At 37.6% G+C, this 23357-nt stretch overlaps 2 protein-coding genes across 4 annotated transcripts in view; one reads left to right on the top strand and one right to left on the bottom strand.

The window, feature by feature from the left end:
• Positions 1–12050, bottom strand: LOC136242116 (ras-related protein Rab-34-like). 2 transcript variants are annotated; one of them, XM_066033523.1, is made up of 10 exons: positions 11897–12050; positions 11484–11569; positions 11037–11108; positions 10550–10651; positions 8679–8743; positions 8574–8625; positions 8009–8087; positions 7862–7943; positions 6217–6339; positions 1–245 (listed from the first exon to the last, which is right to left on the bottom strand). In XM_066033523.1, the coding sequence occupies exons 1-10, from the start codon at positions 11942–11944 to the stop codon at positions 190–192; spliced, it is 765 nt and encodes a 254-aa protein (XP_065889595.1). In that variant the 5' UTR covers positions 11945–12050; the 3' UTR covers positions 1–189. The 2 variants fall into 2 exon arrangements, with proteins under 2 accessions (XP_065889595.1, XP_065889594.1); XM_066033522.1 differs by having other exon boundaries at positions 1–248.
• LOC136242115 (solute carrier family 12 member 9-like) overlaps positions 12019–23357 on the top strand; it is a 58047-nt gene continuing 46708 nt past the window's right edge. The window contains exons 1-5 of one of the 2 annotated variants that reach the window (XM_066033520.1): positions 12019–12171; positions 12220–12332; positions 17504–17621; positions 18485–18580; positions 21863–21928. In XM_066033520.1, the coding sequence (XP_065889592.1) occupies positions 12078–12171; positions 12220–12332; positions 17504–17621; positions 18485–18580; positions 21863–21928 (487 nt within the window). In that variant the 5' untranslated portion in view covers positions 12019–12077. Of the gene's footprint in view, positions 12172–12219; positions 12333–17503; positions 17622–17676; positions 18430–18484; positions 18581–21862; positions 21929–23357 lie in introns of those variants that run through there. The other variant, XM_066033521.1, reaches the window with a different exon arrangement.

The following is a 23357-nucleotide window of genomic DNA, read 5'->3' on the forward strand; positions in this document are numbered from 1 at the left end:
TGTACTTGAATAATGAATAATATAAAATTAGTGCAAAAAATAGATTACAATACATCAGTGACATACAGGTATTATATATACATGAATTAGAAATGTCCAGTTTAGTTCAAAGATTATAAATTAGCCAGACAAGATTTTATTGCTATACATTGGGTTTACGCATATTGCAGAACTAGCCACCAGTTGCTACTAGCAGAAACTGAAACCTTTCCGCTTAGTTTTCTTTGTAGATACTTTTTCTTCAACTTCTGAAATGAAAAATATCACTAAACAGAGTGTGTGTCAGCTATGTGAAAAATCAAAAAGTATTGTTTCCATAGTGATGAACTCAAGTAATTTAAATGGCATTGACTATTATTATGATGTAATGATTTAAAGCCCATACTTATTAGTATATAATGGTGTGTGGGTACTGGGTACATGCTGTAATACAACATGTTTAATTATATATCTATATGCTGATAAAAACTACATGAACAATCATTATTTCATGAAGGATTTCAATTAACACAGATTTAAATAAATGCACTAAACATCATGGATCCATTTTAAAAAGCTATTGGTAAGCAGTAAATTTCATTTAACTACTGAAAAAACATAAACTGTTTTAATAGATTTTTGGTCCAAATATTTATGATAGATTATCGATTTTAGCATGAATGTACAGTGTATGTATGTTTCCTAGCACTCAAGTGTTGGTTTTCAGTGTGAGATTCTACATGCACCACACCAACATGCATTGACTATGCGTGGTACATGGCACTGGAACATGGTCACTTCATGCGTAGTACATGCATGTCCCCTTCACTGATACATGCACCTCACATACACGGAACACTTAAGGTACTAATCTCTCATGTGAAGGTGCTTCTTCCAGCTTGCAAAGCATGCTTCAGTGTTGGCCACTGTAAAGCTTTAATTATACAACCAAGTACTAAGAATAATACATAATAATTATACAACCAAGTAGTAAGAATACGGTTAAAATTACGTCATTAATAATGAATGAATAAATAAATAAATAAACGGAGTGGCTATTCGTACGGCAGTCACGTATGAATAGCTTTTGGGCTATTTGTACGGCAGTCACGTGATTCATAATGAACGAGCCAGTTCAACGATTTTTGCACTCCGGAAACTACACGTGGTTTTTGGCGCGTAAGTTTGGTGGTGTGAACGTCTGCTCTACGCTGATACATCTTTGACTAGAGTTAATTCTTGAATGCTTTGGTGGATTTTAAAGTATCGCAGAGGATCTTTGTGATGCAATATCAACGTTTCAGCAAGCTGAATTCTCGACCGAATTTGTGCAAACCTGTACGGCAGACACTGACGACTTTGAGTGCGGCGAGGAGGATCATTTGAATCAGCGTCGGCAACACGTGCACCAAAGAAGTACTCAGAAAGGCCGGGATCGTATAGTTGCAGAACGAGTGAGCATTACCGAATTAGTGTGACTGTACAGTTAGCAACCATGCATTTCTAGATTAACAGCCATCCATTGTACTAACCACTTCAAGATGAGCAAACCACATTGTCAAATTTCTACTTTGCAGCAATTCATTGAACAGTCACCCTGACTGCAAGATAAGCAACAGTACAACTACTGCTGCGTACTTAATGGATTGATCACATTAGGTGTCTCACTCCCAGCTACACTAGTATGACAAGATTAATGCTGCTCATCAGCTGTTACGTGACCAATCTCATGACTTACAGGGCACAATCTATGAATTCCTCAAGACTGTATTTCAAGTTTTATTGAATGCTGTGCTAAATTGCTTTATTCCTAGGAGCTGCATGCATACTGTCAATTGTTGTACACCGACTACGACCACTGCATAGGTAGCAATCAATCCCATGTCAGATTCTGAAGTTGTATGTCACACAACTGATGTTTTAAATAAATTGCTACCTTTGCTAATTCTTTATCAGCATAAATTCTTCAGGTCCATCTTGGAAAGTGCAAATGCAAATTGATTACTGGAGTGTATATTGCTGTAATGATCATTGTTTTGGTAGAAATCTAGCATCATGCCATTATGACAAAGTAATACATGGTCATCTTATTCTAGCTATGACATAGCTATAATGTACATGCTCGTATTTTTTGTATGTTAGCTCTAGCTAGCTAACAGTAACTGATTGATATTCCTGTATCAGATGAGTACAACTATCTGATTTGTGATCATTGTTGTATTATAAAAATTATGCATGCTCTTACTGAGACTACAATGCATATCTAGTACAAGTGAGCATGCAGTGTCACTACCATGCATGGAAATTCAATAAGCCAACTGAGTTTGAATGAGCTATGTCAACAGTGGTGGATCCAGGCTCTGGATTGGAGCAAAAAAAGGTCACAGCCTGCTGACAATGCCAGTCCTCCACCAAATATAACACACTGCACTGCATAATTTGATCATAGTACTCTAAAATAATGTGACTGCTTTATTCGAGTGATTGATTACTTTATTCCAATATCTCCATCTCATATACCGAAACTCATTGGTATAGGGCATAGGCCCACCCCTAAATACGTCAATCTCTGTCACTGAGGAGGCAGCTGACCGTTGCCAACGAATAGCATTTGGCAATTGGCAAGTGGTAGTTACACCCTAGCTACTCTGTTACGTGACCGTACGAGTAGCAGGTAAGCTATTTGTACGTACCATCGTATGAATAGCTTTTTTGCTATTTCATACGGACTGCCGCAAGGTGATTTCATAGATTTTCGCTTAGGCTCCTAGGCTATGGGTAAACACCTCGAACAGGCTCTGCCTTCTGTGTACACCCTCCAGTGCCTAACTGGTAAAAGTAGATAATAACAATAACAATAGCTATTCGTACGTGACCGTACAAATAGCACGTGAGCTATTCGTACGTGACCGTACTAATAGCACGTGGGCTATTCATACAACAGCCATAAATAAATAAATAATAAATAATGTTTGAGAAAACTACGAGGCCTAGAGACATGAACTAAGTGGGGATAGATTCGCCTGTGAATGAAGGCACAACCGTATAATAAGTACGCCTGTTCGTGCTGATGATTTTACCGTACGTGTAATTCTATATAAAGCCCGGCACTTGTTTAATTACGGATTGCTTGAACGAGAAGATTAGTAAACGTCCGTGGAGAGGCCAGGCGCCACTTTACTGGTAAGCAACAACATTACAAGTATGTTTAAATGTTTGTAACTGTATTTTGTGTGCAGGATATGCGCTCCAGGCGTCAAGCATTCCCCATCGTATTCTAAAATTGACTAATCCACTTGCGTTCCGGACTGCACTTCGTCGTTTTCTTTTTGTATAATCTTGTAACTGTTTTGTTTTTCAATCCGTGTATTCTAATGTTATTGTTTTGTTTTTGTGTTACTGTTATGTGTTTGTTTTTTGTACTTGTATGTTCTGTATGGGGAGCACGTTTGCAGGCTGTGCCTTTTGTGTACCCATGTCTTTGACAAAAATTGATAATCTAATGTAATCTAAGCAGTGAACGACCAACTGATGACCAGTTGGGATACCAGCTGATGCGCTCATAAACAACCAGCTGGAACAGCAAGGTAATGAGTAATGTAATACTTGTACCGGTAGTTGTATTATTGGTCTACATCTTCATCCTTCATATGGCTTGCTAGCGGCTGGAATTATTTTCATTATACCGGCACCTTCATCTGGCTTGTTGGTGGCTGGAATTATTTTCCACTCGGCTTAACTACTAGTCTACTGTGAGTCTGTAATAGCTAAACAAGAAGCCGATGCAGTGCTGCATATACAACAATGTGTAACTATCTCCTGTATGTTGTGCATGGCTGTATGCATAATATTATAGACTGTGATCACTGTGCCAATGCCACACCGCTGATATACAGGTACATCACCAGTGGCCTCTAGTTACAACAGAGTCTGTTGTGCCATATTGGCTTGATTGGGATCAATTGCTAATTGTGCCTTCACCATATCCCTTATTCTGCATAGCCTCACTTCACTGCTGAGTCATCTTCAAAGACACGTCATACCTACAATATATAGTTATTTCAATATAGCTAACTTAACTTGGTTTTTTTGTGTAGGTTGTGTTTTAGTATTGTGGTTTTCTGATGCCAGTTAAACTCCCTTGCCTGTGTACATATGCATATGTATCATTTCCACAGGTACACGCACACTGCTCTGAGTGTTTCCTATGGCACTGTTTATACTTGCCCAATGGGTAGGTTGCAATGTTGGTGTATGTACTTGGTTGTATGTGACACGGTCCTAGTAATAATAATAATAATAATAAATAATGCTGGTCTGGAAATGCCACCAGGAAATTATAGATGCTAAGATACTGCAATTGGAGAGAGACATTTCCACATACAAATGTTTATTGCCTATAAACATTTTATATACTGCCCTTTAGATTATGTATAGCTCTGCCAAGGGGTCCAACTAAATATCCCAACTAATAAATATTTTCCAATTATGTTTGTAAATTTACAGAAATTACAGCCACATATTATTTTGCAATGTGCAATCTCATGCTATGACTAATATGAGTTATTAAAAGCATTTGTTACAAGGCACAGTACAGTGGCGGATCCAGGATGGGGCATTTGGGGCAAATGCCCCCCCCCCCTCCCCCCCTTCAAGAAATTGCATACAAGATCGAGATACTCTAATAGAGCAGTCAATTACTCTAATAAAGCAGTCACAATGTTCATGAGGCAGTGTAGCTTACCTATGAAGCTACAAATAGGATTTTATTTTACATAACAGACGTGATATAGTTGGTAAGGATAACTAGCTATTATTGCTGTGACCTTTCTTTTTTTTTTTTTGGTCTTCAACTGTTTTTCAGAAAGGTGCCCCCCCTCTTTTGAAACTCTGGATCCGCCCCTGCAGTAATGGATAAACTGCCTGAGTGTAACAATGCTGATAGCCCATTACAAGCATGCGAGTGGGTATGCCTAAAGGAAGCCCGGGAGCCGGGAGGACTTGGGGAAGGAAGCAGGCAACTTGTAGCAACCAAGATGAGAGTTCAGCCAGCGGAGGGCAGGAACACTCAGAGGAAGACTCGTACAAGTTAAAACTTCAGTACACATTTTAGTTACAACTTCTCAACTATCAACTATTGCATACAGTGCTAAATGCACTGTAAATCTTTAGAAGTCTGAGTGAATTTTTCTTGTGAAATCTTAACGAGATCCTTTATAATCTTATTAAGATCTTGAAATCTTTAAAATCTATATGAGATATTGAGATCCCTATGAAATGCTTAAATCCCAGAGAAATCTAGAGATCCTGAAATCTTGGACGCCATTTTTGCTCTGACCCCTCAAGCTCTGCAGCATTTGTTAATGAGAAGGTTTGGCAGACAGCCAACACTGTCTCACGATTGCACAATAACAGGTGCATGTTAGAATAATAAATGTATTGAAACTGGAAAATTTTGAAATTTGAATGATACAAGATTGAATCTGAGAGCATTTCAGTCACGGGAGTGGCATGTGTATACTTGAATTAAGTATTGCCATACATAATGACTGTACAAGTAGATGAATCAGTTATTAATGAAGGCCTTTTAAATAGACCAATATACTTCATTGTATGTATAGACATGTCTTTAGGTGCAGACAGATATGGATAAATTCTATTGCAGAACCAACTATTATGTATCTGCTGAATGTTCTGTTAGAGTAGTTAGGTGACTGGTCTATTAGAGTATCTCGATCTTGTGAACCTCCAATGCTGATCCTGGCCCTTGTTGGAACCTTTAGCACAAATCCAGTGATAAGGCTAGGCAAACTTGATACTTGTTTCTCATCCGCAATTTCCATGTGGGTGGGAAGTCATTTTTCATTAATCATTATGAAAGAAAATACTGTCTGTTACTATAAAGGTTAGCTAAAGAACTAGTGCCTATGTTTTATATACGAGGTGTAAATGATATGTGCTTGGCCGGGGGGAGGGGGGGCTTCAACCACCATAGCCCCTAGATCTTCCCCTGTCATGCCCCCATCATGTTACAGTAAACATGCATGGAGGTTGCATGGCTCATACATGTAACATACACAATATTTCGAGCTGGGTGGTAGCAGGGTTTTAAAATCCTTATTATTTTTGTTACACTTCATATAGTTAAAACATGCATACAGTAGCTAGTCTGACCTCATGTTAGCTATGTCCAGCTTAGGCTACTCCTTAACATTTGTATTTGATATGCTAACTCACTTATAAGAGTGTTAGATGGACCAATAGTTGCTTGTTTCTCTTCCTGCTCACTACTTTCAGCTTCCATAATTCTTTCAAACACCACTGCTGCAACTCGAGTAAACAGATCATCAACATTTTCACCTGCCCAAAATATTTAAAATTCTAGCAAAAAAAAACAACTAGTAGGGTAGTTTAGTATTGAATTTTGAGGGAAGCACACCAATTTTTTCCTAAAGGTTTGTTGAAGCATTTTTAGAAGGGGTGCCATGCCCCCATTATTATTGGTCCCTGCTTGTAGCAAAAATCTAAATAGAGCAGTCAACCACTAACAGATTATTATAACTATCTCCTTTAATAAGCTGTAGCTAATAATTATAAAAACACACTAAGAATAGTCTAAAATGCTATAATACACCTTCTATAATGTAATGGGAGTGTGACCCCAGAATGGAATTCAAATCTGCTGTATTATTCAAACTTCACTGTGTAATTTCATTTCTATCCCCCACTCTCTGGCTTGCTGCATGTTAAGAAAAGCAATGCTTTCTTTGGCTTCTCTTAAGTTGTTTATGCAGTGTATAGTAAGTCTAATTTTTTACCTGTTTGCCAATCATTTTAGTCATGTAATTTTTTAACACTACTGCAACCAGTTCTTGGCTGTCACCTTTGATTTCATAACTTGGGGCCGGGCCCCCTTTTCACAGCTTGCAATTGGCTATTTTGGTTATAGATAACACTTCATTTTGTTGCTGCAACCCTCAATGCTATAGCTTTGGGGCTTCCCTTTTACCAGTATTTTTTCTTTACTACAGCAATGAGGAAGAGTCCAGCTTAATCCGCTCAGCCATCACTACTACTAAGTACTTTCAAAATTCCATATTTTTCATTTTCTTCTTGCAACACCTGGTAGGAGGTACCCCAACCTGAGGGAGTTTGCAGGAGATTGTTAGTTTCAGTTTAGGTGCTACTGAGCTACAGAGCTAATTCTGGTAAAACACACAGCCCACACTGGCTGTACTTGACTGCACAACACACTACTGTGTGTCTTGATATAAATACAGGTTCTCTTCTTCAAACAGGGCTATTTTACAGGGGAACTCCCTGCTAGGTTGAATATTCTACACGCTAAATTGAGTAAAATCATCCCAACCATTCCTATGTAAAATGTCATACACTGCATGAATTTTGGTACACATAAAGGAGATACATAAAATAGTTTAGAGTAGTGAATCTGATAAACATTCATGAAGTTCTGGAAAATTATTTACAAATTTATTAAGACTTTATAGCACAAGTGCTAAAGGTCTGGGACACCTGGTCAAATGTTTTTGTGTTTCTTATATAAGGTTAGAGTAACTATAGAACCATATTCTAGAAATTATGTTGCATATCTGTCTGTAAACAGGTTGATCATTGTACAGCAGCTCAAACATTTTGTAGTTCAGAGTAATCACTGTCTATGAATTTACAACTGAAAACCAACAGAACCACTAAGCCACCGCTGCCATGCAAGCCAATGCTGTCATTGTACTATTGATTGACATGAATACAGTGAACCGCCACCTTGGCCCATATCCCTTTTCACAGCTTACCTGTTGGTATAGGTAGTGAATTACACTATTTCAATGTTTAGAGACTAGAGTAATGGCATACTGGCTGTTACCTGTTTTTGATGATGTCTCCCAGTATTCAGCTCCTAGTGATGAGGACACTGTATGTGCTGGTCTTCTGTCATACTCTGATTGCTACAAGCGTGTTATGCCATGTATTATGTCTGTGTACTTGCTTGCACAAGCATAAGAACACTCACACACAAGTCCAGCTTTGATCCTATCACAAATGTCTCAAATGGTCTGCCACAATGTTTCAGGGCATCTTGATGCCAATCCCTACGTACATAGTGAATGGTATTTACGTATGTAACACATTATTTATTTTTGCTCGTATGTAAGGTACTTCAATCAGTAGCAACAGATGTATTATCATATGGTGCATCATTATTTAAATAACCATAGACATGTGCCTAGAGCATATCAGGATTTGCAAGAGGTGCACAGATACATTAATTCTGAAATATCTATCAGCAAATAGATAGTTACAACATTTCCTGTCCCCCACCAAATCAATATGTTTCATAGTGACCTTGCAGGACAAGTGATTATCTGTTACATTATTTTATAAAGGATAAACCTCCTCTGGAGGTAATTCACTTAGCCTACAGCCATCTTAGCATTCTTGTGATTCCCACTGGACATTAGAATAACTGGATATGGCTTGGTAAATTGCATACAAAATGATTTACATTTACATTTACATTTTTTAAATTGTATACCTGATTCTTACTGTATATACCATTCAGGTGCTATAATTCTCACCTGAGTTTTTGTAGGGAACTAGTATCATGCATATCAAACACCAGTAGAATTGCTGTTTAGTGAAAGAGCAAATTGTATAGGTTCTGGTAAATATAAACTACATACCATGGGCTTTTCTAAAGTATGTGTAAGTAAGTGACCGAAATCTTTCTGCACCTGCTGTATCCCATCTGAATGAAGTAACATACAATAGTAATTATACTTACAGTAAACAAACATTGGAGATTTAATCTGTGAAAAACTTCCATGATTTGTATGTTACATGCTGCCTTTCAACACAGACACAGACACACACAGAGACACACACACAGACACAGACACACACAGACACACACTCATGTTAGCTCATGTTTGCTATTGCCAACAACTTCAGTGATGTGGCTGCCCTACTGGAAAAGCTGTGGTTTAGCTTAGCAAATTAATTTTATGCCATGCAGGTAGATGCTATATAGGGTGTAAGTACAGTACATGACCAACAGTTAGTTGTTGATCTCTGCATGAGAAAATGTCTCACAAAAGAAGATCACATTAGATCAGGACTATATGTGGATTAATATGTAGTTTAGTATATAGCTCCTCTGATAAAGTGGGATTTATTTATTGTATAATGTTTTACTTCACTTACATTTCTCCTTGAAGGAATTGGTCAGTCAAGTTGGTAAATTTGTTGCTCAGCAGAAATTTTTGATTTTAAATGGCTGAATAATTTCTCTATATATACAGCCTGTATATTTTTACAGGTAAATACGTCTTTATACAATATGGACACTTTGAAAATATGTAAAGTCATCCTCATAACCTGCACGGTAATGGTCCCATTGTTTTTGCTTTCATTATACCTGTACTAACTAAGGCATGTTGAATGTATAGAGGGATTGAGGATGAATTTGGCATGTGCGTGCGTGTCTGTGTGTGTGCATGCATGCATGTGTGAGTGAGTAGGGCCACTACTGCAGTGGCCGTAGTATAGAGTAGATTGATATGCTCTAATAGAAATAGCATAACTGTCTTCACGTTGTTGAATATATATAGAGTAAAATGAACTTAAAGTTAGTGCTTAAGTTTCTGCCTGAAACCTTGATCAGACATCACATAGCCATCACTTGTAGAATAGCCAAGTGGCTAATCGACCTGTTAATTGAAAGGTTCCAGGTTTGATACCTGGCTATGCCAATTTGCTGTTGTTTCCTTGAGCAAGAAACTTTACTCATAATGCTCCAGTCTACCCAGCTGTATATTGGTGACCTGGTGTCAACTGAGGAAGCAGCTGTAACATCAATGGGTACTTGCTTGGTGTTTACTGGCTCAACTGTCCTTGTCTCATTTAGTGGTATTGGAGTTGTTGTGGAACTTCAGGTTCCACAACCTCTCTCCATGAAACCTGGAGAGTCCTCCGGCCAGGATTTGTCTGCACAAGGCTCAAGTGCCTGAGTGGTGCACAGGCTTCTCAGTGATAGTTTGCTGGGTAGCAATAGCTGTGTTTTGCATGGCTGCCGTAGGCTTTGTGTGTGTGTGTGTGTGTGCGTGCGTGCGTGCGTGCGTGTGTGTGTGTGTGTGGTTGAAAGTCATTATACAAGGGAAAACTAATCACATGAGCAAGTGAATTATTCTCTCATTGAATTATTAGTTAATATAATAATTATACATTTGACATTCATTTTATTCCTCAACAGTTTGCCTGCACGTAAGCCTGAGGAATAACCTATATCTCACTCTGCATTTTGGAAAACTACAGGTGTCCATACACAATGTACATACAGTAGTGTTACAGTATACACTATACGAGTGTCCATAAAATACAGATCAGTTTAAATATATTTAAATATGCAACCAAATTGTAGAAAGTTACCATTATACACTGCAAATATTTCAAACTAAGAACTCAGATCATTATTTGTTAGGTAGGAAATCTATGTATACTGTCATTCATAATACAATCACAATACACAGTACTTTAAATCAGGTAAATTGCTTACACTTGCACTTTGATAGGTATTCCAAGAATTTTGTACTGCTGGCACATGAAATCAACACCAATTGTTGCTTTGTACCCTGTCTCAAACATGTTGTGAAAATATCTACAGAACAAAATATCATGTCATGACAATTTACAGCATACTACATAATAAGAATTTGTAAAATCCATCTCTGAAACACTACAGTATCTCCACAAAATTTCGAATTTAGCATCGAGGGTTAAACTATATATGAGTATCAGTGAAGTGCATATGAGTGTCATTTTGTGCAACCTCAAACCTTTCAACTGTGGCACACAAGTAATTACAAACTATAATCATATTTTGAACTTTAAGAATGAATTATATTTGTATCTTAGAGCTCCAAACTACATGATAGATAGTTTTAACTGTACACATCACCATCCCAAAGTCTTAGAAAAATGATATGATTTACAGTACATGTATGGACATCACAATTATATTAATTATAAAATTAACTTAGTACCTGTTTACTAGTGAAGTCTTCCCAACTGCTGCTTCACCTAGAATGATGATCTTGGCTGTCCGTATTGATAAACTGGAAGCCAGAATAATATACATACCACAGACTAGAACACACACATACACTATGCCAGTGGTCAGTGGCCATGTAATGACTATTAACAAAACTATGTGTAGAGTTTATACACCATTATAAACTCTTGGTTGTACAATTATACCTATAAAATCATGTGGGTTGTCAATATATCCACCATCTGTTGTATGAAAACTATTTCAGTGTATTTATCTTTACATGCATGACTACTATACATAACTATGTACATTGTAGCTACATGTTGAGCACAGAATAGAAACTAGTCTTATATGTTTAGTGTTAAAAACAATGATGTGTAAATTCATCATTTGCATATAAGGGTCATATACTCAGTATGTGTTATGCCACTTCACTTACTAGCCTATTCCAGCTGCACACCCCTTCTTAGTGGACAATGAGTAGTCAATTCTTCCAGGGAACAGTGACAAGGACTCACAGAATGCCTAGAGACATGTCCATCCAGTGGTGACCATAATGTGACATACAATTTTAACTATATCTTACCATAGATAATAGACACCCCATAGGTAGGGGTGTCTATTATCTATGATCTGACACACCCATCCAAATGATTATATAAATAGGTTCACCTCTAGTTATTATAGCGATGCTAGGGAACTTAACGACAAGAAACTAACAGATCAAAGAATCAGATGTAATTGCGTAGGTCAATTCGAAAGGTACGTAACATGTTTGCCAGTGACGTCTCAGCTGGGTAACCGCCGGACTAGGCCAATTTGTAAGCCTGCAAATTAGAACAAAATACTCACTGCTGGGTATTGTATTATGTCTTCTTCTTCATCCCGTGTTAGGCTCATGGCGATCGCCTATGGCAGAATGACCGTAACTATGGAGTCGCTCATAAACAACCACTGCGAGGGTGCGTGTAATCATGTAAGTTGGTGTGCTTTAATTAAAAATTCCTTCGCAAGCGCCTATTTAAAGTAATTAATGGCGACATCGAAAAGGAAAGTGAACATGTTGAATGAAGTGGCGTCCACAGAAGAAATGCCGCTAGTACAGCTGCCGAATCTACAGAAAGGAAGTAATCAATTTGAAATGTGCGTGCGATTAATTTACTTCCCCAACGCAGGTGGTGATCAAGACAAGAACAAGCTGTCCATGCTATTTGGTGTCACTCTTCCGTGCATATTATCCATATTCAGCGTTATACTGTTCCTGAGGCTTGGATTAATAATTGGTCAGGTGCGTGATTTTGAAGATGTACCGCTATTATATAAATAGTCTGCCAGCATACTAGCACACAGATTTCTGGTAGATCTGCCTCTAATGTATACAGGGAAATGCATACATTTATGGGTCTTGTTGAACTGCGACAATATTTTACCAAGTATAATTTGTAGTTGCTTGCACCAGCCATTTAAAGGTGAAAAGTCTTAACAACACCGTACCCTGATTCAAATAGCAGAACCACAGAAAAAGTGTTACATGATACGTAATACGGAATATTTTACTAATGGGCTTTGCATAAATATTGCCCAATCCACAAATACATGTATTCATAACAGGAGTCACACCACTGAACTGCGTTTATAGCTTACTCCATATAGAATTATATTACATTGCAAGTTATTCTGTAAGGAATTCAGCTACAAACAGTTAATCTGATAGACAATTCAGCTACAGGAAAGTCATCCTGTAGAGAGTTCACCTAAAAACAATTCACCCTGTAGAGAGATCAGCTAGAAGAAGTCACCTTGTACAGAGTTCAACTACAAAGAAACCATCATGTAGAGAGTTCAGCTGCAAACAAATCACTCAGCAGAGAGTTCAGCTACGAATAGATCACCCTGTAGAGAGTTCAGCTAGAAACAAGTCATCCTGTAGAGAGTTCAGCTGTAAACAAATCACTCTGTAGAGAGATCTGCTAGAAGAAGTCACCTTGTAGAGAGTTCAGCTACAAAGAAACCGTCATGTAGAGAGTTGCAAACAAATCACCCTGTAGAGAGTTCAGCTACGAACAGATCACCCTGTAGAGAATTCAGCTACAAACAAATCACCCGGTAGATAGTTCAGCTACAAAGAAACCATCGTGTAGAGAGCTCAGCTACAAACAAGTCACCCTGTAGAGAGATTAGCTAGAAGAAGTTACCTTGTAGAGAGTTCAGTTACAAAGAAACCATCATGTAGAGAGTTTAGCTGCAAACAAATCACCCTGTAGAGAGTTCAGCTACGAAAAGATCACCCTGTAGAGAGTTCAGCTAGAAGAAGTCACCTTGTAGAGAGTTCAGCTACAAAGAAATCACCATGTAGAGAGTTCAGCTACAAACAAGTCACCCTGTAGAGAGATCAGCTAGAAGAAGTTACCTTGTAGAGAGTTCAGCTACAAAGAAAGCACCATGTAGAGAGTTCAGCTACAAACAAATCACCCTGTAGAGAGTTCAGCCACAAACAAATCACCATGTAGAGTATTCAGCTACAAACAAGTCATCCTGTAGAGAGATCAGCTAGAAGGATCACCCTGTAGAGAGTTCAGCTACGAACAAATCACCCTGCAGATATTTCAGCTATGAACAAGTCACACTGTAGAGAGATCAACTAGAAACCAGTGACCTGTAGAGAGTTCAGCTACAAAAACAAATCACCCTTTAGAGAGATAAGCCAGACAAAGTAACCCTGTAGAGAGATCAGATAGAAACAAATCACCCTGTGGGGAGTTCAGCCACAAAGAAACCCCCCTGTAGAGAGTTCAGCTACCGTGTAAACAAGTTACCCTGTAGAGAGATCGGCTAGAAAAAAGGAGAGATCAGCTAGAAACAAGTCACCCTGTAGAGAGATCAGCTAGAAACAAATCACCTTGTAGGGAGTTTAGCTACTAACAAAATCTCCCTACAGAGAGTTCAGTTGCAATCACCCTGTAGAGAGTTCAACTACAAACAGATAACCCTACAGAGAGTTCAGCTAGAAACAAGTCACCCTATAAAGAGAATCCTGTAGAGAGTTAATCTACAAGCAAATCACCCTGTAGAGACTTCAGCTACATTTCAAGTCACCCAGTAGTGAGTTCAGCTGCAAACATGTTATTCGTAGGGAATAATTAACATGTAATAAATATATGCATTATATATATATAATTTGTACATTTACTGATAAAATCAGAAATAGTTAAAGTATTTAAAATCTGCTTCATCTTTTTCTTCTTCCTGTGGTAAAGAAAAAAGATAGGTTTAAAAAACCCCAAAGCCGGCCTATGGCTGGCTTTGGGGTATACAAATACAAAAAGAAGTGAAATCTAATCCAAAACAGCCAAGCGGCACAAAATTCACCTGAATTTTCGTTATTAAAATTTTTGCCATTAACCTACCATCACAGCCATTTCTTGGCTGCCACCTTGGATTTCACATCTTTTTTCACCATAGCCTTTTTGAGGGCCGCACTCTTTTTACAGCTTGGCTGCCTTGGATTAGATAATATGTAGTAGAAGGACAAGAGACTTTCTTTTGAGGTTTTATGATACTTTTAGCTGAAGCGTTCACAAAGCCAGATGCCTATTCACGTTTACCATTGTGTTAAAACACCGGCTATGCTCTCACTACCAATGTAGTTTGGTTTTTAGTCACTCTACAATAGCAGGAAATGAAACACACAATTTTTCCAGCATAGTGGAGGTAGGGCCAGTAGGGGGTGCAGGGTGGAAGTTTTTCGAAAGATCTCACAACCTGTTTATACTACAGATCACTCTGGATGAGATTGTTTTAGTGCAATCCAGATTGATTGTTGAGCGGTGTTTATTATTATTATGAAGGTGTGCCCAATCCAATCAACAAAAACTTAAACCCACAATCATAATTTTCATCAAAGCAGAGATTGTTTATGGAGTTAAAAGATTTCTGCTCTCTATCAGGCTAGTAGGCATGACAAAGTTGTAAGTGTTGACAACAACCTGTCAATTCCATGGAGTTGGTTGACTATTCACTCACATGTACCTGTTTGTTCTTGAGTTCTTATTGTCACCTAAGTACTTTGCTATTGCTTCATTTCATCATTACAGCCACCTTTTTAGCTGTAATTCTCTGTATCTTTATTCCGTTTATTAAAACCAAATCAAACTGCAGGGTCACAACTGTTTATACTGGGTAAGTGGAGCAAACTAAATCGAACCAGACCCACATCCCTAGCAGATCCATTTCAGAGCAGTTCAAACAGTACACGTTTACAATAACTTGGCAATCGTTCTGATGTGAGATAGTTCAAACTAGATGGCTAGTGTAAACAGGCTGTCAGGCACCCCTTTGATGTTTGGATTTGTAAGTTTACAGCAGTAATTGAGCATATCATTGTGCAAAAGTACTGAGTGGCAATACAACATTTGTGTATTAACAATTAACAATCTTTTCTGCCATAATCCTACTTTCCTGCTATACGGTACACTAGTTTTTTCAGGGGTGTCAGAGTAAAAGGAAAAGTGGTAATGCTATTTGGAGGCAATTTTGGGTTGTAATACTGTGTGCAAGGTGCTAGCTGCTACCTAACAAGTGTTCTATGTTAAGGGATAAAACTGGACACTGAGCAAAAGCACCACTGCAATACTGTTTAACTATTAAACCTTACCATTTGAGTTTATGTGTAAGTTAGAGACCTTGCACAACCAAGGATATTTGTGGATTTTAAAAACTGAGGCAAAGCTGAGGTTATTAAAACAGTCTGAGGGTGTGGTCTCTAACAACTTAGAAAATAATGGCATTTTATATAAGTGGAGTCATTGTGGGTTTGAATTAGCTGTTGTTTTAAAATCGTCACACCATCTTAACCATGAGTGTGGAAGACTGAACATGTTTTCTTCCTAGAGCTAAAGCTCGCACCTTATCACTACTTCCTGAAGTCAGATGCTAGTGAAGATAATCATGTCAACAAGGAAAGTAACCAGTTGCTGCCATTGCATGTGCCATTGCATGTGCCATTGCATGTGCCATTGCATGTGCCATTGCATGTGCCATTGCATGTGCTATAGCATCACAGCAGTATGAAGAACAGTTGCATTAATAAAATAGTTTGAAGTCATAGCTGAGTGATTACAATGGTGACAAGTTGTTGGCTTATTAGGTGTATTTATGGCACAACAGCAATATAAATAAAGACCAGGCTAGGGTTTGCATACAGACCACACCTACATTATAGACAATAACCATTCTACAAGAAACTTACTGTTTGGTAAAGTCCATTTACACTTTAGTTGAATGCTTAAAACTTTAGAAGCAGATGGACGCTAAACAGAATTTTCCGTGATATTTCTGGACTTCTTTGTTCATCCTGCTACAATGTTAAATTGTACCTCCCATAATTGATAAGCATGCTTATAAAATGAATGGAGTGGTTGAACTTGTGTTAGCTTGGATTACTTCAGGCTATTAGCCTGCAATATGCCTGGGAGAGCATAGCAAATCAATATTCAAAAGTGAGATTTGTAATGTCAGGTCTTTCTGCTAGCAGGTTTTTGAGAACATTTTAAGAACCTACCGGCAAGTCTTTTAGTGGATGTTATAAACACTTCATTATCTCTCAAAGATCAAAGTATTTTATGCATACCATTTTCTAAATAATTTTGTGAGGTATATATATAGTGTTGATGCGGAGATTAACACCTTGAAATGGTTTTGTTGCCCAAATGAAGATGACTACCAACGTTATTGAAGACAAAAGGAAAAGCAAGGTGCAGAGGGCAGACACTCATCGAAATCCAAAAGGCACCTGCCATTGGTGAGTTTACTATTGAAAGATTCAGTATTCATTCTTCTGTAACGGTTTTAATGGTAGCACTTAGGCTATTCTTTAAAGGTGATTTTATTGGCAGCATTTTGGGGGATTACTGTACTGTATGCTACTCTAGTGAGTGAAAACCTACGATTTTGTTGGACTTTTACGACTTCTTGTTATCTAGAGGGAATAATCAATGGGCTGTTAAAATTTCAACCTTATCTAGTGAGCACTCTTGGGAGTTACAGTGTACAATGATATAGACAGTGGGAAGGGCAAACAGTCAATGAAATAGCTGCATGGCTAATTAATACATACTATAATTTTACTAAACTTTTTGTTGCCCATGACTAAGGTACTGTACTGGTGCATTATAATAGCATCATTTCAGTTCCTGCTTAAGTGCCTGTCCTGCACTCACACAGGTTTTCCTTGGCCACACAACACTGCATCTCAATGCAGTACTCAATTTCAAGTTGAATACTTTTGCAGTCATATATTGTACTTATGTAATCACAATGTGTGTGTGCGTGCATGTGTGCATGCATATGTGAGCAAATAAAGTGTTCTTCATCTACAAAGTGTATGGGCTTATTTTGATGCATGCTGTATGTATGTGCATGAATAATGATGATTTTATGTGCATGGTGCTTGTATTTCAGGCTGGCTACATTGTTTCCATTGTAATGTTGGTGATGGGCTATTGTGTAGTTGTGTTGACGGTCCTGTCCATCTCTGCCATAGCAACCAGTGCTAATGTGGAAACCGGTGGAGTTTACTGTATCCTTTGATGCAAAGAGCAACACATTACCTGTAATGCTAAACAGCCAAGTTATGAAAATGGTGGTGCAGTCTTTAAAAATACTTGGTGTGAATCAAAGTAAATAGCTGCAATGGATATTATGCTAATACAGTAGAATTTAATAATGATATTATCAAGTACTTTGCATTAACATCATTGCAGCCATTTCTTGGCCGCCACCTTTGATTTCACAACTCATATTATACACTAGCATATTTATATTATATATGCAATTTTGTTACTGTATGTAGATAACATACAACATTTGTGTTTTTGTGAGCTACACTACTGCTTTAATCATGTTTCACGGTGTTAGGCTGAATGTGTCAGAGTTCCATGGAACTCCACTTTTAGGAAGAGCTGTATCACTTTGATCAAAGTTTTAATCTGAATACATTTTGCCGCAAGGGGTCCAGTGTTAAACATATCAAGTGATCAAGACACCCTAATAGACAATCATTCTCTAATAGAATACTGCATACAGTAAAGCAGAATAATGTAATATTGGACATGTTTCAATACAGAAATAATGAAGGAATGTGTATTGTCTTGATCTCTGTTATCCTTGTAGAAGAAAAGAGCAATGAGTAAGAAATACCCCGGTATGGCTTTTTAAAAAAGGAGCAATGAATAAAATACACAGTTTGGCTGTGAAAACTAAAGTTGTGAAAACAAAATACAGTCTATATTGATTACAGATTACCTAAGGAAACAATCTTTTTCACAGTTTGGCTGTTTTGGTGTAGCTGAAGTGTAATAAATTTAGTACATGATAAATTGCTGAAGGTAAACTAGGTGTTAATAAATGTAGCTACATGTATCTACCTTGACCATTTCTCAGTCATGATCAGTAGAGCACTGGGACCAGAGTTTGGTGGTTCAATTGGTGTCATCTTCTTCACTGCAAATGTTTTTGCCTCTGCCACATATATTATTGGTTAGTCTGTATACTCACAACACTTTGTATCAAACGTATATGGATCATTGACAATGATGTTGGTGTAATTCTATTTGCTACGTACATACATATGTATTAAAATTTTTGTTGATCACATCAGACCAATCACACTAAACAGTAAATCGAAATAAGGTCATCACTTGTGGAATAATCATTTAAAATAATCTCTTATTTAACTTATATCATCACTTAGTGATCTACAGGCATAACAGCTGGAAGACTAGCTCCACCATCAATGCCTATGCCAGATCTCCAACTCACCCGCGATCCTCTCAAACAAAGGTGCGCAGCTCGAATGACAGCCATGCCCTGATCCAGCCCAACACCTTACTGTAATAGATTTTTCCAGTCTATATACGTGTAATCCATCTAAAGATGATAAAACAAGGTTCAAATTGTATTCTTAGAAAATCACATGCACTTTGCTTTTTTATGATTATCCATTAGAGTATTTTACTTGGAAAAACCACCTTGAAACAAAGCACATTAAGTTTTTTAGCCTATTATGAGTTTTGTACACAACAAATTTCTGTAAACAATGTATACATCCCTATGTAATAAACTGTACTACAACCCATAGACTTTCTCCAGGAATCAAACATCATATCCTGGTTTTGGAACTAAAGTTACCTACTGCCAATGGTGGCATTTAACTTTGTTTTTGGACTTGTGAAGGGTTGCGATATTTATTCAGTAAGTTTGACAACACATTGGACCACTTTGTTTAACCAGGAACTCATAAACACTGCAGTAAAGTTCTGTTTTGTGTCCTCTACATTACAAAGTGGTTACTGAGTTCATTGCATGTTACAACATTAAAGAGCTGCTCAGACATCTTACAAATAGCACACAAGTACTTTGACTCTTTGTGGCTTCTTTTAAGGTGACGATGCAACAAATCACAGGTGTGAATATAGGATAAGTGACCCATAACTTGAGGTTTAAAGTTATTGGACAAATGCTGAAACCCAGTCATATATACAGTCATATATACATCATAACCCTGTGATGTTCTACTACTACTACTGTGATTACACAATAAAAGATGGTGCCTGAAATTGCATCATTATTATGAAGCCGGGGGGGGGGGGGGGGGGGGGGGACAGGGAATTTCCCTCCCCCCTTCCTTCATCCCTTTCAAAAAAAATTGTATAGAAGATTGAGATACTCTAATAGAGCAGTCAATCACTCTAATAAAGCAGTCACAGTGTTCATGAGGCAGTGCAGCTTAACTGTGAAGCTATGAATAAGGATCTGAATAAGGATCTTCTACATTTGGTAAAGGACAGCTACTATTGCTGTGACTTTATCTCTTCAGCTTTTCAGGAAAGTGCACCCATCCTTTCCAAACTCTGGATCTGCCCCTGCTTTGTCACTTTTACGAGAAGTGTGCAAGTATTGTAACGTTTGTTTCTTGGTTATAAAAGTGTTGTGCAGCTAAAAGAAGGGTTCTGGGGACCATACTTTATCAGTATCAATTTGCACATTAGAATACTTTATATCAATCAATATACTGAGGTGTCGGGGTTGAATGGGTTGAACTTTTCTTTGAGATCACAAGATGTTTGATGACATGTGACCAATCTCCTCTGGCTGAAACCACTAGCATCACGCTCCTTCACACCTTTGGTGCTTATATGCTGGCACAACCAGATAATGGCAGCACGATGTGATGTAAAAAAGAGCATTTAAAATCAATCCTGATGTTGTCTATAGAGATCACAAAGCTAGTTAAGTTATATAGAGTTACTGGATTTGAGAATATGCCTCCCCACAGGTTAATTTACATGTTTTTCTTTAGTTGTGAGCTTAAAACTGGAACCACATTTACCATGTAGCTTAGTAGCACTACACAATTCATACCACGAAACCTTCAACTAATGCTGTGTAACTACAATGAAACTTGTTTCCAATCCATGAGGGTATATCATTTATGATGTGGACAAATCCAGTTATAAGCTTCTTATTCTAGGGATCTCTCGTACAGTCTGGTGTTGCGTATAATGTATTAGCATGAGTTAACTGCTCAGTACTGATCATGCATGACTAATAGCACTAATACACTAACCTAAGTAATTGTATCAACCATTGCCACTTAATAATTTTGACATTAAACTTTAGAATTGGCTGGCAGGAAATTTTTTTGACTACTGTATGTCAGGTAATTTTGAAGAAAAGGTTGGACAAATCATTTAAAATTTGTAACTGTAAAATAAAGTCAATAGGTATCTTTAAAGTGATTATTTAGAGCTGTACAACCCAGAGAGAAATGATATGCATTATGCAAGACTTGCAAGTCTTACAATCAGGATTCTTGCATGGAAGATGCCCATTTTCTTGCAAGCCACTTGCAAGAATTTTACAAGTCATTTCTCCCTGGGAAGTTCTTTTTAATTTGTCAAAGCTGATAAAGTATGGATTTGGTAACTTTTCCATCAAAATTTCTTTTTGTTTGTACTTTGACTACTGTATTAGAGTATTGACATTCACAAGCTGCAGCTTATGTCATTGTGCACATGTAATACTCATTTACTGTATGTATATATTGCTGTATCAATATTTATTGCAAATCCTCTTTCTTGTGTGCAATAACATTAGAGTGAGAAAAATGGTCCCTGTTTAGGCTGTCTTTTTTGTTGCTGTTGTTTTTGAAGTAAAATCATTTGGCATCAATTACTGTAATTACACATGTACATGCATATGTTCATACAACACAACAGCTTTCAACACTTGTAATGTTACTACATCATGCACTCTAGCATAATAACAGTGTACAAATGTGAGAGCAATCTCTATCATGAACCATTCATTACCGTGGTTCATGATGTGCACACTGAGAAACTGCTTACTTTATTGATTGGAAGGGTCCTGTACATTAATCTCAATTCTCATACATACGTATGTACAGTATATTCCCAGGCAATGTGAACAGCACTGTACCAACAAAGTATCCTACCTAACAGACATACCATATCCACACTCCTTGGCTAACTGTGCTAGGCAGACCAAGCATTGCACGTAGATTAGCTATACAGATTGTACAGTAGCATTAAGAAGTTGCTTTAAAGTAGTATGCAATTGAACTATTCTTCTAAGTAATAAGTCATAATAGTCCTCTGAAGATGACGCCCTACCTGTACGCACATCAGTAAAAAATGTGTCATTTGTTATAGCAAGAGTACATAATATCTATTTCCCCCTCCTCCATATAGAAATTATGTACTCTTGGTTGTAGATATAATGTGAATGATAATGTTACAGGTTTTACAGAGGCTCTAGTGAACAACTTTGGTGATAGTACTGGCACACTGATACATCACGATTCTAGTAAGTGTGTTATATGACTGCTTGTATAGTACATCTGATTTGATGATGAAATTGAATGTTTGGTGATGTGGTGCGCATGTTTCTGTTATTGTATTTATAAAAAGTGAGAGATTATATTTATTGGATTTTTTCTTTACTACCTGTATGACAAAGTGGCAGTTACTAAGCAGTGTACAATATAAGGGAAAATTATTGCTTGGACAGAATGGCCAATCAAAAGTAAATTTGATTGGCCATTTCTGAAATTGCATGGCCATAAGATAGAGGTGTACTATCCTAGTGTGCGAAGCACACCCCGCAGTGCAAAGCACAAGCCTTCTAGGGGGGTCTGGGGGCATGCCCCCCCCAGGAAACTTTTGAAAAAGGATCACTCTGAGATTGAATCTGAGACCACTTTCAGCTACTTATCACTGAACTTTATGCACATGCATTTTACAGAGAATTAATTGTTTATTAGTAATACATGTACAAAATTTGTGTTGCTGCATACATATTTTACAAAAAAAAAACTATGAATCAATGTATTGTACAGCCAGTTTGTAGACTTAGCTAGGCTAAATGCTTTGTTACAAGTGGTGTTGAGCCAGTACAGATTGAATTATCAACTAGCTATTGCTAAAGTTTCTCTTGTGAATAGCAATAGATCAAAACTTACTCTCGAACTTTCCGTGTGCAGAACACTTTTATCACGTGACTTTCATTTCACTTTCTCCAGCCACTGTATCTCTACATATTATAACCACGAAATGGCCATCTTATACTTAATATCGTACCTCCACTTCGCAAACATCACTTTCTTTTCTTCTCTTGGAAGGCGCCACTCGTGTAGTCAGTGTAGTGATCGATTCTTCGCAACATCAACAGTAACCCACAATCGATAATTTGGGTAAATACGAGGTGCAGTGCTCTAGCTCACGCATGCGCATCGAGTCGATGCTTCGATGGGATCGAGACTTCACGTAGTGATTAAATAGCTTCGGTAAGGAAAGTTAACGATACGACAATAATAATAACTATAATAATAGATGTTATAAAGACTAATAATAAAGAATTACACTTGTAAAAAAATTTGATCGGCACAAATGGCCGACCAACGGCTTCATTAATCGGTCAACAGCATCACTTGGTCGGAAAATGGCCGAGGGCCGACCGTTATATTGTACTCTGCTAAGTGTGATGAAGCCAGCTGGTGTTGTAGCTTGCAGCAGTGGCAGAGACCATTGTCATATGCTAATGCATAGCATTTTTCCCCATATTAGTGCCACATGGGAGAATATGAATCACCTCAATGTATATATATATATATATATATATTTAAATTGCAAGTGCCATGCAGCAGGGTTTGAGTTTAAGTTTGAAATTTGCTAATTAAAGCTTAACTTACAAAAGTTTCTGCTAGTATATAGACTAGTTTTCAAGATTTGTCTAA

Source organism: Dysidea avara, chromosome 13 (assembly GCF_963678975.1).
Source record: "Dysidea avara chromosome 13, odDysAvar1.4, whole genome shotgun sequence".
Classification (NCBI taxonomy): domain Eukaryota; kingdom Metazoa; phylum Porifera; class Demospongiae; order Dictyoceratida; family Dysideidae; genus Dysidea; species Dysidea avara.

Bases quoted from the DNA above. Each gene is read 5' to 3' on its own strand.
- LOC136242116 (XM_066033522.1), bottom strand. From the start codon at position 11,944: ATGAGCCTAACACGGGATGAAGAAGAAGACATAATACAATACCCAGCA. The intron at 11,109-11,483 runs GTAAGTGAAGTG...TCTGGCTTCCAG, and splicing joins TGTGCAGCTGGAATAGGCTA to TTTATCAATACGGACAGCCA. The intron at 249-6,216 runs GTGAGTTAGCAT...TTTTCATTTCAG, and splicing joins TCCATCTAACACTCTTATAA to AAGTTGAAGAAAAAGTATCT.